At 56.2% G+C, this 16,871-nt stretch overlaps 1 protein-coding gene across 2 annotated transcripts in view; it reads left to right on the forward strand.

Moving 5' to 3' along the window:
• FOXN1 (forkhead box N1) overlaps positions 1-15,513 on the forward strand; it is a 31,447-nt gene extending 15,934 nt beyond the window's left edge. The window contains exons 2-9 of one of the 2 annotated variants that reach the window (XM_025363169.1): positions 1,130-1,266; positions 1,684-2,148; positions 4,412-4,522; positions 6,268-6,398; positions 7,935-8,031; positions 11,502-11,709; positions 11,870-12,361; positions 14,458-14,777. In XM_025363169.1, coding sequence (XP_025218954.1) covers positions 1,144-1,266; positions 1,684-2,148; positions 4,412-4,522; positions 6,268-6,398; positions 7,935-8,031; positions 11,502-11,709; positions 11,870-12,361; positions 14,458-14,777 — 1,947 coding nt within the window. In that variant the 5' untranslated portion in view covers positions 1,130-1,143. Of the gene's footprint in view, positions 1-1,115; positions 1,267-1,683; positions 2,149-4,411; positions 4,523-6,267; positions 6,399-7,934; positions 8,032-11,501; positions 11,710-11,869; positions 12,362-14,457 lie in introns of those variants that run through there. The other variant, XM_025363168.1, reaches the window with a different exon arrangement.
• Positions 15,514-16,871: the final 1,358 nt, after the last annotated feature.

The raw sequence follows: 16,871 nt of genomic DNA on the forward strand, positions 1-16,871 counted from the left end.
AATGACGCCACTGCACTCCAGCCTGGGTAACAGAGAGAGACTCCATCTCAAAAAAAAAAAAAAGGAGGGCCACACTCACAATAATATTCATAATGAGAACTGGCATTTATGGGGCACCGACTGTGCACCAGGCACTGTGCAGAATGCTTTCTGCGCATGATTTTGTTTGACACTCACAACATCTGTGTGAGGTAGGGCCTGTCACTCTTCCAGTTAGATGATGACACCGAAGTTCAGAGAGCTTTGCTGGCACAGCTTGAGAGGAAGGGCTAACCCCGGCTTTGAGGCCTGAGTCCTCTTAACCACCCCACTGTGTTAGGGACAGGTTTCCCCTAGGATTGGAGAAGGTCTGAGCAGAAAAAGCCCTCCGATATCATGTACCCAAGCTCCTAGGTCTTCATGGGGAAACTGAAGCTCAGAAAGGGGCAGTGGCCCGCACAAAGTCACAGGTTAGAGTTTGGAGGACACAGGTGGAACAGCACTTGCCAGGCGCTGCAGTGTGGGTGGTGACATCCTCAGGACCCGCTAGGCTCACAGGGCCGCCAGGCAACCAGGGACCTTTGGCTCCCCAGTTACACACTGTGGTCACGTCAGCCAGGCTGATGGGTCACTGCAGGACCAGCCTCTGCTGAGGGCTGACTCACCTGCATGCAGGCGGTTGCTCCCACCCCAAGCATGAGTCTGACCCACACACCAGCTCACTCTCCCCTCAGGACCACCAACTTGCCCAGTCACTGAATGGAGACCCCCTGCTGCGGTCACCTTGCCAGGCCCTTTGCTGTAGACACAGGAGACCGATCCTGAGGAGCCAGAGGCAGGGCCCAGCTGGGAGCCAGGGTCTCACTGGTTCAGTCTCTGCCGCTGCAGCCTGAGATCAGCCAAGCCCCTCCTGAGGCTCCTACCTGGCTTGCTTTGCCCTTTCTCCATAGAGGTCTGCTCTCTCTGCTGTCTCTCTCTCTGTCTCTCTCCCTCTCTCTCTCTCTCTCTGGATCCCTCTCTCTCTTTCATCACATGGCTGACTGGAGGCAGAGTCCCAGCCCGAGGACGGGGTTGGGGTGGAGGTGGCGAACCTGGGTTGGTCACCCCTGGATGCTGGTCTTCACTCTCATGGCAGGCGGCTTTCTTTGAGGCCAGGACTGGGTGATGGTGTCACTGCCCCCGCCGCAGTCTGACGTCACGCTGCCGGGCCCCACCAGACTGGAGGGCGAGCGCCAAGGGGACCTCATGCAGGCGCCGGGCCTCCCAGGCTCCCCTGCCCCACAGAGTGTAAGTACCTGGCATCCGGGCCTGGGTTTAGGCCAAGGCCTGCAGCTGCCCAGGCAGCAGGTGGACCAGTCACCTTACTGCCCCCAGGGACCTCCTAGGGTCTGTCTTGTCCCCTCCACCAGCAAACAAGTCCTCAGTGACCCCGAGATCCAGAGGGGTCACTCCTCATCCCTTCAGTCTTGGCCTGTCCCAGGGCAGGACTGTGAGCCCCATCAGATTTGGGGTACCCCAGGTTTCACGGCAGGGTGCCCTCATGAAATCGGGGCTCCCAAGAGCCGACTATGTCTTCTCCACCATTTAGGGGCTTCCCAGAGCTCAGCCATAGACCCCTTTACCCCAGAACAGAGTAGGGTCCCAGCCAGTCCCCAGGCCTGGTTCAGCCTCCACTCACAGGCTCGCTACTCTCTGTCTACCCAGAAGCATGCCGGCTTCAGCTGCTCATCATTTGTGCCCGACGGCCCTCCAGAGAGGACACCCTCACTACCCCCACACAGTCCCCGCATTGCGTCACCAGGCCCCGAGCAAGTCCAGGGCCACTGCCCAGCCGGCCCCGGCCCCGGCCCCTTCCGGCTCTCGCCCTCAGACAAGTATCCTGGCTTTGGCTTTGAGGAGGCCCCAGCAAGCAGCCCCGGGCGATTCCTCAAGGGCAGCCATGTGCCCTTCCACCCGTACAAGCGGCCTTTCCATGAAGACGTCTTCCTGGAGGCCGAGACCACCCTGGCCCTCAATGGACACTCCTTTAAGACCCCGGGGCCGCTGGAGGCCTTCGAGGAGATCCCAGTGGACGTGGCGGAGGCCGAGGCCTTCCTGCCTGGCTTCTCAGCAGAGGCCTGGTGTAACGGGCTCCCCTACCCCAGCCAGGAGCATGGCCCCCAAGTCCTGGTGAGTACTAGTGGCCAGCGAGAGTCCTATCTCCCCGCTGTCCCGGTTCCTAGCAGCCTAGAAAGAGTCAGTCCTCTGAGACCAAATTCCCACCTTCTCTTTGCAGACTTTGCCACTCAAGACCAGAGAGTTGGGACCTCCTGGTCAACTGGGGAGGGGGTGTTGGCCTGGCCAGCATGGAGGGGAGTGGGCGGGGGAAGGCAGGCCAAGCTAAAGAAACTGGCAGCTTTCAGAGGCTCCTGAGTCAGGATTCCAGTGTGTGACTTCTCTCTGTTTGTTTAAGTGTCAAGAATCTCCAGCCAGACCTACACGCCCATATGCAAATGTGACAAGAAAAACACATTCCAGAGACCAAGAGAAAGGGTTTGGGGAGGAGCCATAGGACACAATTTTTCCCTCCCCAGCCTTAGCATACAGAGTTGAGAGAGGACTTTAAGGCTGGAGGGACCCTTCCCGGCCCCATTCTTTGCCCAGAGTGGGGCCTGGGTATATTCCTGGAAATACCTTGGAAGGTTAACATGTCCTTCCATAGCCTGACCTCCATAAGCTGTGTGACCTTGGGCAAGTCTTAACCTCTCTGAGCCTCATCTGAAAAGTAAGGTCAACATTACCTGTCTCATGGGATTGTTGCTTAGGGAAGAGAAAAGCTAAAGGGAACTTGCTCCCTGCTCCCCAGCTCTGGTTTGGAGGTTCCTGAGTGGGCACAGGCTCAGCAGTGCCTACTCCACATGCCCACCAGCCCCCCCACCTCTTGCTTTCAAACAGGCCCCCATTCCAGCCCCAAGCCACCCCAACAAAGGCTTAGAAGGAAGATGGAGAAGGTGGTTGGGTGCCTACCAGGTGTGGCCAAAACAGGACTTTATTCTGACCCTTTGACCGCTTCTTCTCAGGCCTCTTAAACATGACCACAGCCTACAGATAGGGCACCATCATCTCAGCTACTGCCTCCAAACCTCCACTCAATAATACCTCCCAATCATTCTACCAGGTGCTTTCTTTCAAGTGCTCCCATTTAATCCCCTCAACAACACTCTAGAAAATTCCCACCATTCTCACGTTGCAGACGAGGAAACTAAGGCTCATAGAGGCCAAGTGACTTGCCCAAGGTGTCTCCTAGCCTGCAAACGGTGAGGCTGAGATTGAGTTCACACCCTTACCCTCCCACACATGGAGAAAAGCTCCAAAGACACACAGCTATCCAGTCGACTTGCTGGGTGACCTTGGGCATATGGCTTCCCCTCTTTGGGCTCAGCCCCATCATCTGTCAAATGAAGGGGTTGGACACAAGCACTCTTGGCCCTTCTAGGCCTGAGATTCTATGATTATGGCAATCTCTGCATCAACAACCCCAGGGCACACCCAGAGAGAGGTCACAGCTGATTTGCCCCTCTGGGCCCAGATCTGATTTCCCAAGGCCCCTGGTAATCCCAGGAAGCACAGTCCACCTCCTCCAGGGCTTATCCACCTTCCAGGGCCTAGCTGCACACCCTCCTCTCCCTACTCACGGGAGAGCTCTGCACTAGGCCCTGGGACTCTGTGCTGGCCTCTCACGCATGGGAAGGCAGGGTCTGGCCACCATGCCTAGCAGCAGCTGCAGGCTCCCCATGCCCAGCGTGAGAGCGTCCACAGGGCTCACACAGGCCAGCAACTGTGTAGACCCCCTGGAACAGGAAGCAAAGCTCTGTGTCAGGGATGGCCAGGAGTCAGAGCAGAGAGGAGCTACCAGCCCCATCCAGAGATCCTGCTGGGGCTTCCTGGGGCTGTACAGAGGAGGAAACAGAAGGGACCCAGGGCCACAGCTGGACCAGCCTATCTGGCCACTACCCATGCTCCCCTCACCATGGATCCTCAGGGAGAGTTCTGGAGCCGTGACCTTTTCCTGGTGTCCTTTGCACACCTACTTAGAGGGTCTGAGGACTCTGAGCCAGGCGTGTCGAGTGAGGTCAGCACTGCACCCTTGTGCTATTCCAGAAGATCCCTGTCCCTACCCCAGCACAAGACTTCTCGGGACAGCCCAGCCTCAGCCTCTCCCCTGCAGTGAGGGGAGGCGTAGGGACTGCTGTCAGTTCCAGCCCCGGCTCTACCACTAAATTGCTGAGTTCCCTTGAGAAAATCCCTGCCCTTCTCTGTTCTCTGTTGTTCTCCAGGAATAAGCTTTGGGGGAGGCAGAGTAGGGGTTGCTTTTATATAAAGGTTCAAGACACAGGAAAGAGGAAGGGAGAAAATAAGGCCTAACCTAGTCATCTGCTTTCTCTTCCAGCAGGGTTCAGAGGTCAAGGTCAAGCCCCCAGTTCTGGAGAGCGGTGCTGGGATGTTCTGCTACCAGCCTCCCTTGCAGCATATGTACTGCTCCTCCCAGCCCCCCTTCCAGCAGGTGGGTCTGGGGCAAGTGGGCCTGCTTCCCCCAGGTGTCAGGATATTGTGTGTGTGTATGTGGTGTGTGGGTGTCTATGTGATGGTGTGGGTACACCAGGATGGGCAGGTAAGGACTGCAGGGCCCTGAACCTTAGGCTGGGCCACAGCAGGTTGCAGGAGTAGTTAATGGGAAGAGAGGCAATTGCACCCCTCCAGAGGTGGGCTCGTCTGAGTCCCTGGCAAGGCCTGAGAGGCCTCAGGTAAGAGTGTGGGGCTGAGATGGAGGCAGGGCTGTGATGTGAGCCAGAAACAGGGGAAGGAGGACAGCTGCCCCAGACAGGGAGAGGGGCAAAGAGAAGAGGAGGGTGTGGTGTGAAACACAGGCTGAGCAGGGTGAGGAACAAGGGCTTCCGTATAGTCAGCCACCATCTTGCTATGTGACCTTGGCCTCCAACTTCTATTAGCCTAGAGAGCGTGGGCACCCAGTGTGGGCTTAGGGGACCGTCCCACCCAGAGGACTCCAAGTCCCCATCATCTTCAACCCTTTCCTCCTCTCCCAGCTTCAGCTCCTCCCAAGTGTACAGGATGCCAAGTAATTGCCCCACACTGGCATGGGATGGAGGAGTCTTAAAGGAGAAAGAAAAGAGCCCCAGAGCAGCCAGGCAGCTCCCAGGAGTCACCAGGCAAGACAGAGCAAGTGGCTGCCCAGCGCCCAGCTCCATCCACCTGCAGCCTGGCACTGAGACAGGCCCTGCCTGTGGAGCAGGTTCTACACCCGGCTCTCTGGCACTGGCCCTGATCTCAGCCAAGCCAGGGAGGAAGGCAAGGGAGAGGGGTTGGGTCAGACTGCCAGCTTTGCAGGGAAAAGAAAGAGATAGAGGGAAGCAAAGAGAAGGCATGAGAGGACATCCTCTCTGCCGTGAGGGGCCTGGGTGGAACCACCAAAGTTATCCTGAGGCTCATGGTCTGACCCAGGGTAGAGAATGTCCCTGAGGCAGGGACAGAGATTGAGCCACAGAAGAACTAAGGGGTCATCAGACCTTAAATGACCTCACCATGCCTGGCCCCGCTTTGATGCCCTCTGCAGTCTGCACCCCCTCTCAACAAGATGGCCACACCCAGGGCTTTATGGAACCTGGACAGAGGGTGACTCAGGCACTAAATGTCTCTTGGGTGACCTGGAAAGAGCTCTTCAGCCTGGAGCAGCTGGGGGAGTCAGAGTCTCCTACCACCATCCTCCATAAAACACCATCCGTGGCACCGCAGCCACTCCCTTTGCTGTAAAACCACCTCCTACCCCCACCTGCCCACCACCATGACCGGCCCTTTCAAAGAGCCACTGAAACTCATAAAACGTGGCAGTGCCCAGCAAACACCCAGGCTGGACATCCCACTTCCGGCCCAGTTGCTCCAGGAGATGCACGGGCACCGGGAGCACCTTCCTGGAAGGGTGCAGGGGCCGAGGGCTTCACTTCATACTCTCCCTGCAGGATCCCGTCACCATGGCGACCAGAGCATCTAAGGGGCTGAGAGGAAGGAGCTGGAGGAAGGGGGCTTTAAGACCTCTGAGATCCTGAATTACAGGGTGTGGATCTCCTCACAGCCCCTCAGAGAGCTCTGCACTGGGGGTGATGGGGCCCATGACTCAGGAGGGAAGAATCTGGCCTGAGCTCCTTCTCTGGATGTATATAAATGGGGGAGGGGAGCCCTCCTGGGAAAGGTTGGGTACCATGGCAATCACTCTGCCCCTTTTGACCTCCTCAGTACTCGCCAGGTGGCGGCAGCTACCCCGTACCCTACCTGGGCTCCTCACACTATCCGTACCAGCGAATGGCACCCCAGGCCAGCACCGATGGGCACCAGCCTCTCTTCCCAAAACCCATCTATTCCTACAGGTACATTTCTCACACTCCAGGGGTGGCAGGAGCAGGGGAGTGAGAGGGCCCTTGGAAACACTGAGGCATGGAATCCTCTGGGTCTACCAGTAATGGCAGTGGGTGGAAATCATATCAGTGGGCTTCCAGAAGATGCTGGAGAGAGGGTTCCTGCATGGAGGCAGGGGCATAGACTGGATCACCTCTGATCCTTTGTCTAAGCCTGGGGAGTCATGTCTGTGGCTTGACTCAGCAGATGCTGGTGCCCTGGGGTGAGCCTGCCAAGGTCTCACCTCCTAGAGCCCAGGGCCTGGGTCTGATAATTTAGGGGAGATGCTTGCTGCCTTCCCTGTCCCTCCCCAGAAACAGAGGGAAGCCCCCCACTCGAAGCTCTACTGGAAGGAAATAGGGGTGAGGCCTGCAGATGTGACTCAGCTATCCACCATCTGCCAGACCTGGTGGGACTTCTCTGGGGCTGGCCTCTTAAGTGTCAGCAGATCCAGCCTGTCTGGGAGACCCTTCCATCTGTCCCTTCATTCATTCCAGCCAACAGTGACACTTGACCAAATATGCGTCAGGCCGTACATGGGATCGGATCATCAGCTAGTGTGAGCTGAGGGGAAGGGAGAGGAACTTAAACATCAGCCAGGAGTGCAGAGAAGGGCTTTGTGAAAGGCAGGGTCATTCACTGAAAGACACACATGCAGGCCTTGGAGTCCAGCAGAAATGAGTTCAAGACCAGCTCTGGGACTGACTAGTGTGAAACCTCAGGGAAGTTACTTAATCCCTCTGAGCCTCTATGTATTCTATTTATTCCTCTTAAAAAAAAAATGTCAGGTTGAGGGTGGGGGGCTAGGGGAGGGACAACGTTAGGAGAAATACCTAATGTAGACGACGGGTTGACGGGTGTAGCAAACCACCATGGCACGGGTATACCTATGTAACAAACCTGCACGTTCTGTACATGTATCCCAGAACTTAAAGTATAATAAAAAAGAAATAAAAATATAAGACTTATAAGATCAAAAGAAAAAACTTGTCAGGGTTTGGGGCAGCAGTTCAGGCTGTTGGAAGGATTAAGTAAGAGAATGTAGGTACCGTGCTTGGTACATTGCAGAGGCTCAAGAAACCTTAGTTCCCTCCCTACTCTCCAACGTTTATGCAATTGGCTAACGACTGACTAGTAATGACAGCTTCCGTTTAATGAGTGCCTTCTATGTGACAGGCACCATCCTTCATCCTCACAACTCTGAGGTAGCTATTACTTTCTTTACTTCAAAGTTGAGGAAACTGAGGCTCAGAGAGGGTAAGGCATTCACCCAATGTCACACAGCCAGAGAGTAACTAGGCCAGGATGGCCACCCAGGTTTCTCAGATCCCGCAAGACCCTCCCGCGTCTGTAATTCCTGACTTCCATGTCCACTTTAATGGACACCTTCTCATTCCCTCCCCTTTCAACTCCAACCCCATAGAGCCTTTCGCCAGTGGTGGGGGGCCCGGGGTGGGCTCGGGACCCAGTCAGAGATTCAGACTCTCAGGGGCTTTCTCTGTCTTCAGCATCCTCATCTTCATGGCCCTTAAGAACAGTAAAACTGGAAGCCTTCCCGTCAGCGAGATCTACAATTTTATGACGGAGCACTTTCCTTACTTCAAGGTGAGCCCAAGATTCCTCCCCATCCCATCACCCCCAAGTCCTGGACAAGCCAGGACTCTCTGAGCCAGAGGATTCAGTCTGGAGGCGGGAGAAGAATTAGAACGAAAGCCAGGAGAGGGCTTACCCCCACCATGCTTTCCCTTGTCTCCACCTCAGAAGCACAGAGTTCCTACAAAAGGGGCTTCATGTGGGGAACAGAGAGCCCAAGCAGCTCATCCAAGGTTGCACAGTAGGCTGGAGTCAGACCTTCTGCTGGGGAAGGTGGACATGTTAGCACCGATGGGCGTCAGGGAGCATCCACCTACCCCAAGTGGGAAGAGAAAGTTGGAGAAGAAATGAGACACTATTGCTACCCCGACCCCTGGGACGCTGTGGGGCTGGAGAAGCTGGTCAGCCACGGTGGCTGGGAGATCAGGGCTGAAGAAGCCATTGCCTTCCAAGGTGAGATTAGATCTGCCTCTGTGGGTGGCAGGCTCAGCTGCAGTTCTGCCAGAAAGTGGGGTGTGGGCTTCCCAGTCTTTGAGTGTCCCAGGCTGGCTCACCTGACTCTCCCCCAACCCCTTGGGCAGAATCTCATTTCTATCATTCACAGAAGGGGCTTCTGGAAGCCTTTCCCACCTCCCTCTCTAGAGGCAGGACAGGGGCTCTTCTCCCAAGGTGGACAAACACATCAGACAGGGTGGTCCATTCTCCCAAGGTCACACAGTAGACGCAATCAGTTACTGGATCAAGCTGTTTGGCTTTGCACACCCCTCTCTGCACGCCCCCTAGACCCTCCAGCACAGACCCCCTTCTCCTGGGGTGGGTGTGGGGGAGACCGGAGATTGCGTGTGAAGAGTGCCTTCTCCAAGCCCTAGTAGACACAAATCTCATCTGTCACCCAGGCAGTGGGCAGTTGCTGAGACCCAAGTAATCCAGAACTCAGCTCTACCTGCCAGGGGGTGATTCCTGCCCCCATCATCTATGGTCCTGCCTGGGGATAATTTGAGACTTGATGTTCAAACAAGTTTATCCCGCTGGGCTGCCGTCAGATGGGGAGTGGGCAAGATGGCCGGAGTGGTCTGGCCAGGAGTGGAAAAGTGTGTTGATCCACCAGAGATTCTGGAAGGGAAAGAGGGAGGGAGGCGAGTCATCCCCAGAATTCAAGAAGCATCAAAGCCTGAATTCAGGGCAGCCCCCGATACCCCAACAGGTCAGGGGCTGAACTCTCCCTAACCCCTAAAGCTTTTGGAGGGTCTTCTAGGGTTTCAAGGGGCCAAGACAGAGAGAGGGAAAAGCCCAGTCCTCTCAGCCTTCCCTCCCCACCAGCCCCTGGCCAGGCCCCCAGCCCCTCCCCACATCCCATCTTCTGGCTTAATTATTTTTCCTGGGAGCTGTGTAATCCCTGTTTTATGGGGCTGAGGAGTGAAGAGGTCTAACTGCTTTTTGTTCCCTTTGGTTCTAGTTGTTGTTGTTAGCCACTTGCATCACTCCCTCACTCCTGAGTTTACATTTGATCTCAGAGAGAAAGCATCTGTGAGGATGGGATGGGTCCCAGATTGTGAGACAGGTTCTATGGGGTGACCTGGGCAGGGCCCTTAGCTGGGGGACAGAGTTGGAAGCTGAGCTCTGTCACTGCCTCCCTGTGTGATCCAGGGCTAGGCCCTTTCTTCTCTGAACCTCAGTTTCCCAGTCTGTAAAATGGGTCAGATTAGTTGGCACATAGATTCCTTCTGACTCTGACAGTTCCCCTCTGACCCACCTAAGGAAATTCCTTAGTTCAAAGATTCCCCACCTCTTTCCATCTCTCACTTCCCATATGAAGATCATTTTTCTGGGTGAGGATAGACTGGACCCTGGAGTGGCCAGCACTCATGCCCAAGGCAGCTGCTGCAGGCGTCCCATAGCACCATGAGTCAGGGACATGGGACTGGAGAAGTGTCCAGCCACTGGACATAATTGTTAGTGCTGACCATCCCTCTTCCAAACAGGAAGTGACTGGGGTGGGGGCTGCCCTGGCATTCCAAAGTCACAGATTTATGGGGCCATAAAAGGCCCCAGTGCCCATTAACTCTGCCCATGGGGCAACGTGGCCTTAACTCCTAGTGGAGACTGCGGTGGGAGTCGAAGGTGAATCCCAAGTTGGCTGGTCTGGTGGCTCAGGAATCCTCCCTGGTGACCCTGGGAGCCTTGGGGGTCATCTCAACCAGCTCCCTGCCCCAGGCCAGCTGCCCCCAAGATAGGCTGCACCAGGTCCTGCCAGCCACTTGGAGTGACGCTGGCATCAGGACCCAGTTCTGCTGGGCATGATTCAGCTTGGCTGCTCCCTGGGGCAAGTGAGCTGGGGAGGAGGGAGTGGCTGCCCCTCATTAAGCAGAAACTTTGGGCTGAAAGGGGGAGGGGTCAGGTAATGAGGGCAAAGGAGTCCCATCGGCCAGAGCGAGTGCCCTACCCACAGTCAGCCCCCGCTGAACTCAGGTCTGTCACAGAGCCTGGAAGAGAGCTGGAGGTGGGCGGGCAGGGGCCCACTGGCACTCCCGCCACCGCCTCTCACCCAACTGAGTCAGCCTAATGGTTTTTACAACCCTCCCTGGGCACAATTACCGCACTGGTGGCATGACCAGGCCTCCTAATAGGTGTTTATTCTGTTGGCACGAGCATCCCCCCCACCGCCTGAGGGCTGGCCTCCCCACCAGGACACGCCCCCCGGGCACACTCATGCAAACACTCACACCCACACATCATACAATCATGGCTACCCACAGTCACACCCAGACAGACTTTCTCACACATGGCCATCCTCACACTCGAGGAATTCATGGACCTGTAGCCAGGAGACGTTGCTTATGCCAGGAAAACACACTTAGGGACGCGTGCACATGCTCATACGCACTGTCCCTTCATATACCAAACCCACATAGACACACAAACACATGTGCAATGCACATACCACACACACCCACTCACAAACCTCGCCCATCTTTCTTTTCTCCCAAGTTAGTCCCAGAGGGGATAAGGCATACCCGGGAGAGGAGCATTCTTCCCCTAATTCCCCTCTCTAAAGCCAGCCACAAGACCTTAGAGTAGTGAGTCCCCCTTCCACAGAGGGGTCCAAGCACAGGCCTGGAGACCCACTGGGGATGGCTGAGCTTCAGATGGGAGGGTGTTGTGGGCCAGAAGGCCTCTGTAGCACCTACCAGCCCTGGCTTTCCGAATCACCTCGACAGTCCTCTGAGGGATCAGGCAGGGATGAGGGTGGGATGAAGGCAGATTTGAGATGAAAATAACTTGGGGTCAGGGTTCCTGTTCATCCCTCCCCTACCACCGAAGGGTACCAAGCAAGGGCTGGGTGCTGAGGAGGACAACAAGCCCCAGAGTGGGCGGCAGCTCTATGCCCAGAGGAGGCACAGGAGTGTTTTAGAACCCAGACCTGAAGTCCGCTCTGGCTCCCTGAGCCCAGCCTGAATGCTTGTCTTGCTCTGCTCTGGCAGACAGCGCCCGATGGCTGGAAGAATTCTGTCCGGCACAACCTATCCCTCAACAAGTGCTTCGAGAAGGTGGAGAACAAATCGGGAAGTTCCTCCCGCAAGGGCTGCCTATGGGCCCTCAATCCTGCCAAGATCGACAAGATGCAAGAGGAGCTGCAGAAGTGGAAGAGGAAAGATCCCATTGCTGTGCGCAAAAGCATGGCCAAGCCAGGTGAGGCTGGCCGGGCCACGCAAGGAAGGGCCCAGGGTACCCATGAGCTAAAAAAAAGAGAATCGGAGAATGAGGCAAGGCCCTGAGTGACGGTTCCAGGATGGGGAAGGCTGTGGAGGAGGGAGGTCTCATGGTGTTCTTTCTCTCTTGGGCCTTTCAGAAGAGCTGGACAGCCTCATTGGAGACAAGAGAGAAAAGCTGGGCTCCCCGCTCCTGGGCTGTCCACCCCCTGGGCTGGCAGGCTCAGGCCCCATCCGGCCCCTGGCACCCCCAGCTGGCCTCTCCCCGCCGCTGCACTCACTCCACCCAGCTCCAGGCCCCATTCCTGGCAAGAACCCCCTGCAGGACCTACTTGTGGGGCACGCACCCTCCTGCTATGGGCAGACATACTTGCACCTCTCACCAGGCCTGGCCCCTCCTGGACCCCCGCAGCCATTGTTCCCACAGCCGGACGGGCACCTTGAGCTGCGGGCCCAGCCAGGCACCCCCCAGGACTCGCCTCTGCCTGCCCACACCCCACCCAGTCACAGTGCCAAGCTACTGGCCGAGCCTTCCCCAGCCAGGACTGTGCACGACACCCTGCTGCCAGATGGAGACCTTGGCACTGACCTGGATGCCATCAATCCCTCACTCACTGACTTCGACTTCCAGGGTGAGCTGGGGGTGGGAAAGGGAAGGTGGTACAGGACTGGAGACGGCCACCTGGCAGTGGGACTCATCGTCTCCAAGTCTCCAGGCTACAGCCTGCAAGTGGCTGGGTTTCTGGTCAACTGAAGCAGAGGAGGCTGGACCTGGCAGGGAGAGCTGCCCACTTGCTCTCTGCCATCCAGAGAATAGGGAAAGAGGGATGTCCTTGCCCCTGTCTCCCTCCTCCTGGTACTCCAAACGTGGTCCGACTGACCTCATCATCAAACCACTCTTGGCCGGGCACGGTGGCTCATGCCTAGAATCCCAGCACTCTGGGAGGCTGAGGTGGGCAGATTACCTGAGGTCAGGCATTTGAGACCAGCCTGGCCAACATGGCAAAACCCTGTCTCCATTTTAAAATACGAAAATTAGCCGGGCACAGTGGCACGCACCTGTAATCCCAGCTACTCGGAAGGCTGAGGCTAGAGAATCACTTGAACCCAGGAGGCTGAGGTTGCAGTGAGCCGAGATCGCGCCACTGCACTCCAGCCTGGGTGACAGAGTGAGATTCTGCCTCAGAAACAAACAAACAAAAAACCACTCTCAGCTCTGGATAGACTGCAAAGGGCTCCATGCTCTATTTCATACTCGATTGTGAGTGACCAGTAGTCTGAACATTCTCAGATGCATTTGCATTTTATCAGAGTTCATCTTCTAAAGCAGAAGGAGAGAGACTCTACCCTAGAGGAATGGAAGGCCTCAGAGATGGGCAAGCCCTGGAGAGATTTGGAGATAGGAGTTTGAGGCGGGTTCTACCCATTCCACTCCATCTTGGCTGCTCCATCTCTGCAGATGGCCAAGCCCACCCATTCCCATCTAAATTCCAGTGCACCCCAGGCCCCGGTACTGGCCACAGAAGGTTTGGAACAGGGTGATGATCCAGGCCTCAGACTCTCTGTATGCACAGGGGTAGGGAATATTCACAAGCTGATGGAGGCAGCCTGTCCTCAGAGAGCTCCCAACCTGATGCGGAGACAGCCCAGGTTTGGGAAGCTATTATTAGAAAAGTGCCCATAGGGCTGGGCGCGGTGGCTCAAGCCTGTAATCCCAGCACTTTGGGAGGCCAAGACGGGCGGATCACGAGGTCAGGAGATCGAGACCATCCTGGCTAACCCGGTGAAACCCCGTCTCTACTAAAAAAAAAGAAAAAGAAAAAGAAAAGTGCCCACAGATCTTCAGCCCGGTCCAGAAGTGGGGAGCAGGGCTCAACCAGCCTCAGAGGAAGCTACAGATATGTGGGACATGAAAAACATTTACTTGAGCCCCTGCTAGGCATAAGGCATCAGGCTGGCTGCTCTCTAAGTGCTTTCTCATCTGGGCCTAGAGGATAAGAGGGATTATTAAACCTTGCTTCATGGAAGCACACAGAGGCTTGAGAACTTACTCTAGGTCACTTAGCTAGAAAGAGGGAGAGTTGGGACTGGAATCTAGGCGGCCAAATCCAATCCAGGGTTTAGTCAGGCCCTCTCTCTCCAGAGCTTGCAGCCTGAATACCCAGTGCAGGAGCCCCAGGCCCTCGCCAGCCATGATGCGGGTCCCATGGCATAGGTGGCAGCACTGTTTGCTCCTTGGACTCAGGTGTGCATCCTGGCTCTGCTCCCATTCCCTGGGCCCTGCAGTGGAGGAGACCCAGGGAGCCATGCCCATCCATCCCATGAGGTCCAGAGTACACTGCTGGAAGCTCCTTGAGCTGGGCTGCAAATCTACCTTCCGTGGGAGACTAGGCAGGAGTCAGGGTTCACTCCCGAGTGCACAACATTGGCATCCATGCTGCCAGCAGGCATCAACCCCTCCGCAATGCCCACCCCCAGAAAGAACCACAGAGGTCTTCTAGATCAATGGCTTTCAGATTGGGCTACATGGGAGGAGGAATCTGAGGCTGAGAGGTTCAGCAACTGCCTGGGGTCACAAAGCTAGTGCTGGGGTCTGTTCCCAGCACATGTCACCCTGACCCCTGCTCTCTGCAGCGTGTGAAAACTGACGGGTAAGAGGGGCCAGACAGGACTCCTCCGGTGCCTCCCACTGACACTTGTTCTCTCCTTCCCCATCTCCCCCAACTAGGAAACCTGTGGGAACAGTTGAAGGATGACAGCTTGGCCCTCGACCCCCTGGTACTGGTGACCTCATCCCCGACATCATCTTCGATGCAGCCACCCCAGCCACCACCCCACAGCTTCCCCCCTGGGCCCTGTCTGACAGAGACAGGCAGTGGGGCAGGTGACTTGGCATCCCCGGGCAGTGGGGGCTCCGGGGCACTGGGTGACCTGCAACTCACCACCCTCTACTCTGCCTTTATGGAGCTGGAGCCTACGCCCCCTCCGGCCTCTGCAGGCCCCTCTGTGTACCTCAGCCCCAGCTCCAAGCCCATGGCCCTGGCATGAGCTGTGCCCAGCATCATCAGCTCCAGCATTTGCCTGGTCTGGAAGTCCTGGCTGGCCGCCCACATCGGGCTCACCTTAAAGGTCAAGGAAGGAAAATACTCCTGTCCCCTGTGCCACTAAGCCAACATACGTGTTAGTTGGTAGCTGGGGGCACAGAGGACACCACCTAGGGTGCTGCCCCTCACACATTTCTGCCATGTGGTGGCCCAGTTCCTCACCCAGGGCCCCCAAAGAGCAAGTGTCTGGGCAAGAAGAAAATGCACTGTTCCTAGCTCATACTCATCCACCCTCAAGCCCTCGTGCACGCACACACACACACACACACACACAGTTATTCAGATGTATACCCACCCACATACCTTGCAGCCAGAGGAACCAGCACTCCATCACTGAGAGCCCGACTTCGTTTCTGGGGCAACTGAGAGCTGAGGGCTTTGCTTACCAAAAGCTCAGGCCCTGTGCCAGGCCAAAGATTCCCCCAGACCTCCATTCTGACACCCACATGCTCTGGAGGCCTGGCCCCCTCATCACTTTCTTTCCCAGAAGCCCCCTGTATTTATTCCCCCATCTTTGTCCCAAAAGCCCAGCAAGAAGGAGGAGATAGAGAGCTCCTCCCTGGGTTGTCTGTGGACTCCCCCAGGAGCTGCTAATTGGCAGCACCCGCTCAGCCAGTCTCTACCCATCCTTAGTACATGCTGTGTCCAGCTTCCCCCAGGGTGACACACAGGAGGGGCAACATCTACCCGGGGACCAAACTGAGCCCAATTCTGAAGCAGTGTTTGGAAAAGCCCTTGCCCTCGGAAACTTGAACACGTCCTTTTTCCCCAGTCCCGGGTGCAGGAAGGGCCGCCTCCAGGTCACCACAGTCTCACTCCCCCTCCAGAAAGAAAAGTTCACATAGTTTAGGTCCCGGCTTAACTATACTTACGAAGGTTCAACTTACACTTTTTCTTTTTTTTTTTTTTTTTTTTTTTTTTTTGAGACGGAGTCTCGCTCTGTCTCCCGAGCTGGAGTGCAGTGGCCGGATCTCAGCTCACTGCAAGCTCCGCCTCCCGGGTTCACGCCATTCTCCTGCCTCAGCCTCCTGAGTAGCTGGGACTACAGGCACCCGCCACCTTGCCCGGCTAGTTTTTTGTATTTTTTAGTAGAGACGGGGTTTCACCATGTTCACCAGGATGGAACTTACACTTTTTCAACTTTAGGATGGTGCAAAAGCAATACACATTCAGGACGTTCCTCAACTTAGGATACGGTTATGTCTGATAAACACATCGTAAATTGAAACCACCGGAAGTCAAAAACCACTTTTGACTTACGATGTTTCCCACTCATGATGGGTTTCTACGGATGTAGCCCCATCATAAGTTGAGGAACACCTGTTAGTTACTTCCAACTGTCTCAGGCAACCTAGGTATTCAGGAAAAAAGCCTGGCACAGGGTAGCAGGGAAGCACCCCTGCAAAGCACCCCCGCTTTGACTGCTTGGCAGACCGAGGGTGCCCGGGAAGCACAAGGGATACCCGTGGCGCTGTGGGGTGTAGCCCAGGTGCCTGCCATGAGCCTGACCCCACCAAGGGGGAACCTCAGCCCACCCTGGGCCTGGGGGTAACAAGAACTTCCAGAGGTTGGCCCCAGGCTCAGAGGAGGCATAAGCAGATCCCTCAATGGCTTGTCATTGTCCCCTGTCCTGGAACAATAAAGCAAGTGCTTTCTGGTCTCACTACCAAGCCTTCATTTCTGGCCGCCTCTCCCTAAGCAAAACGGCCAGGCCACTCTGATGGCAGATTCCCTGGGCCTGTGACGTCCCTCCCACCCTCACCCAGAACTGAGAAGTTTCTAATCCAAAGAGTGAGGCATCTAGGAAGACTTCTTGACCCACTGGGGAGACTGAGGACCAGGTGGGCGGGGTCTCTTCCCAGGAGAACTTCCAAAGAGATGCAGGGAAGAGGCTGCCCTGGCCAGAGGAATGGAGGGGATGCCCTTCCCCAGACCCCTTGCCTCTGAGGCCTGCCCACTCCCTCTTTGCACCCCCATCTCCTCACGCAAGAAGGAGTCGCTGCCCTGTCCAGGCTGTGCCTTTCTGTTTCCAATCTGT

This window comes from Theropithecus gelada, chromosome 16 (assembly GCF_003255815.1).
Source record: "Theropithecus gelada isolate Dixy chromosome 16, Tgel_1.0, whole genome shotgun sequence".
Taxonomy (NCBI): domain Eukaryota; kingdom Metazoa; phylum Chordata; class Mammalia; order Primates; family Cercopithecidae; genus Theropithecus; species Theropithecus gelada.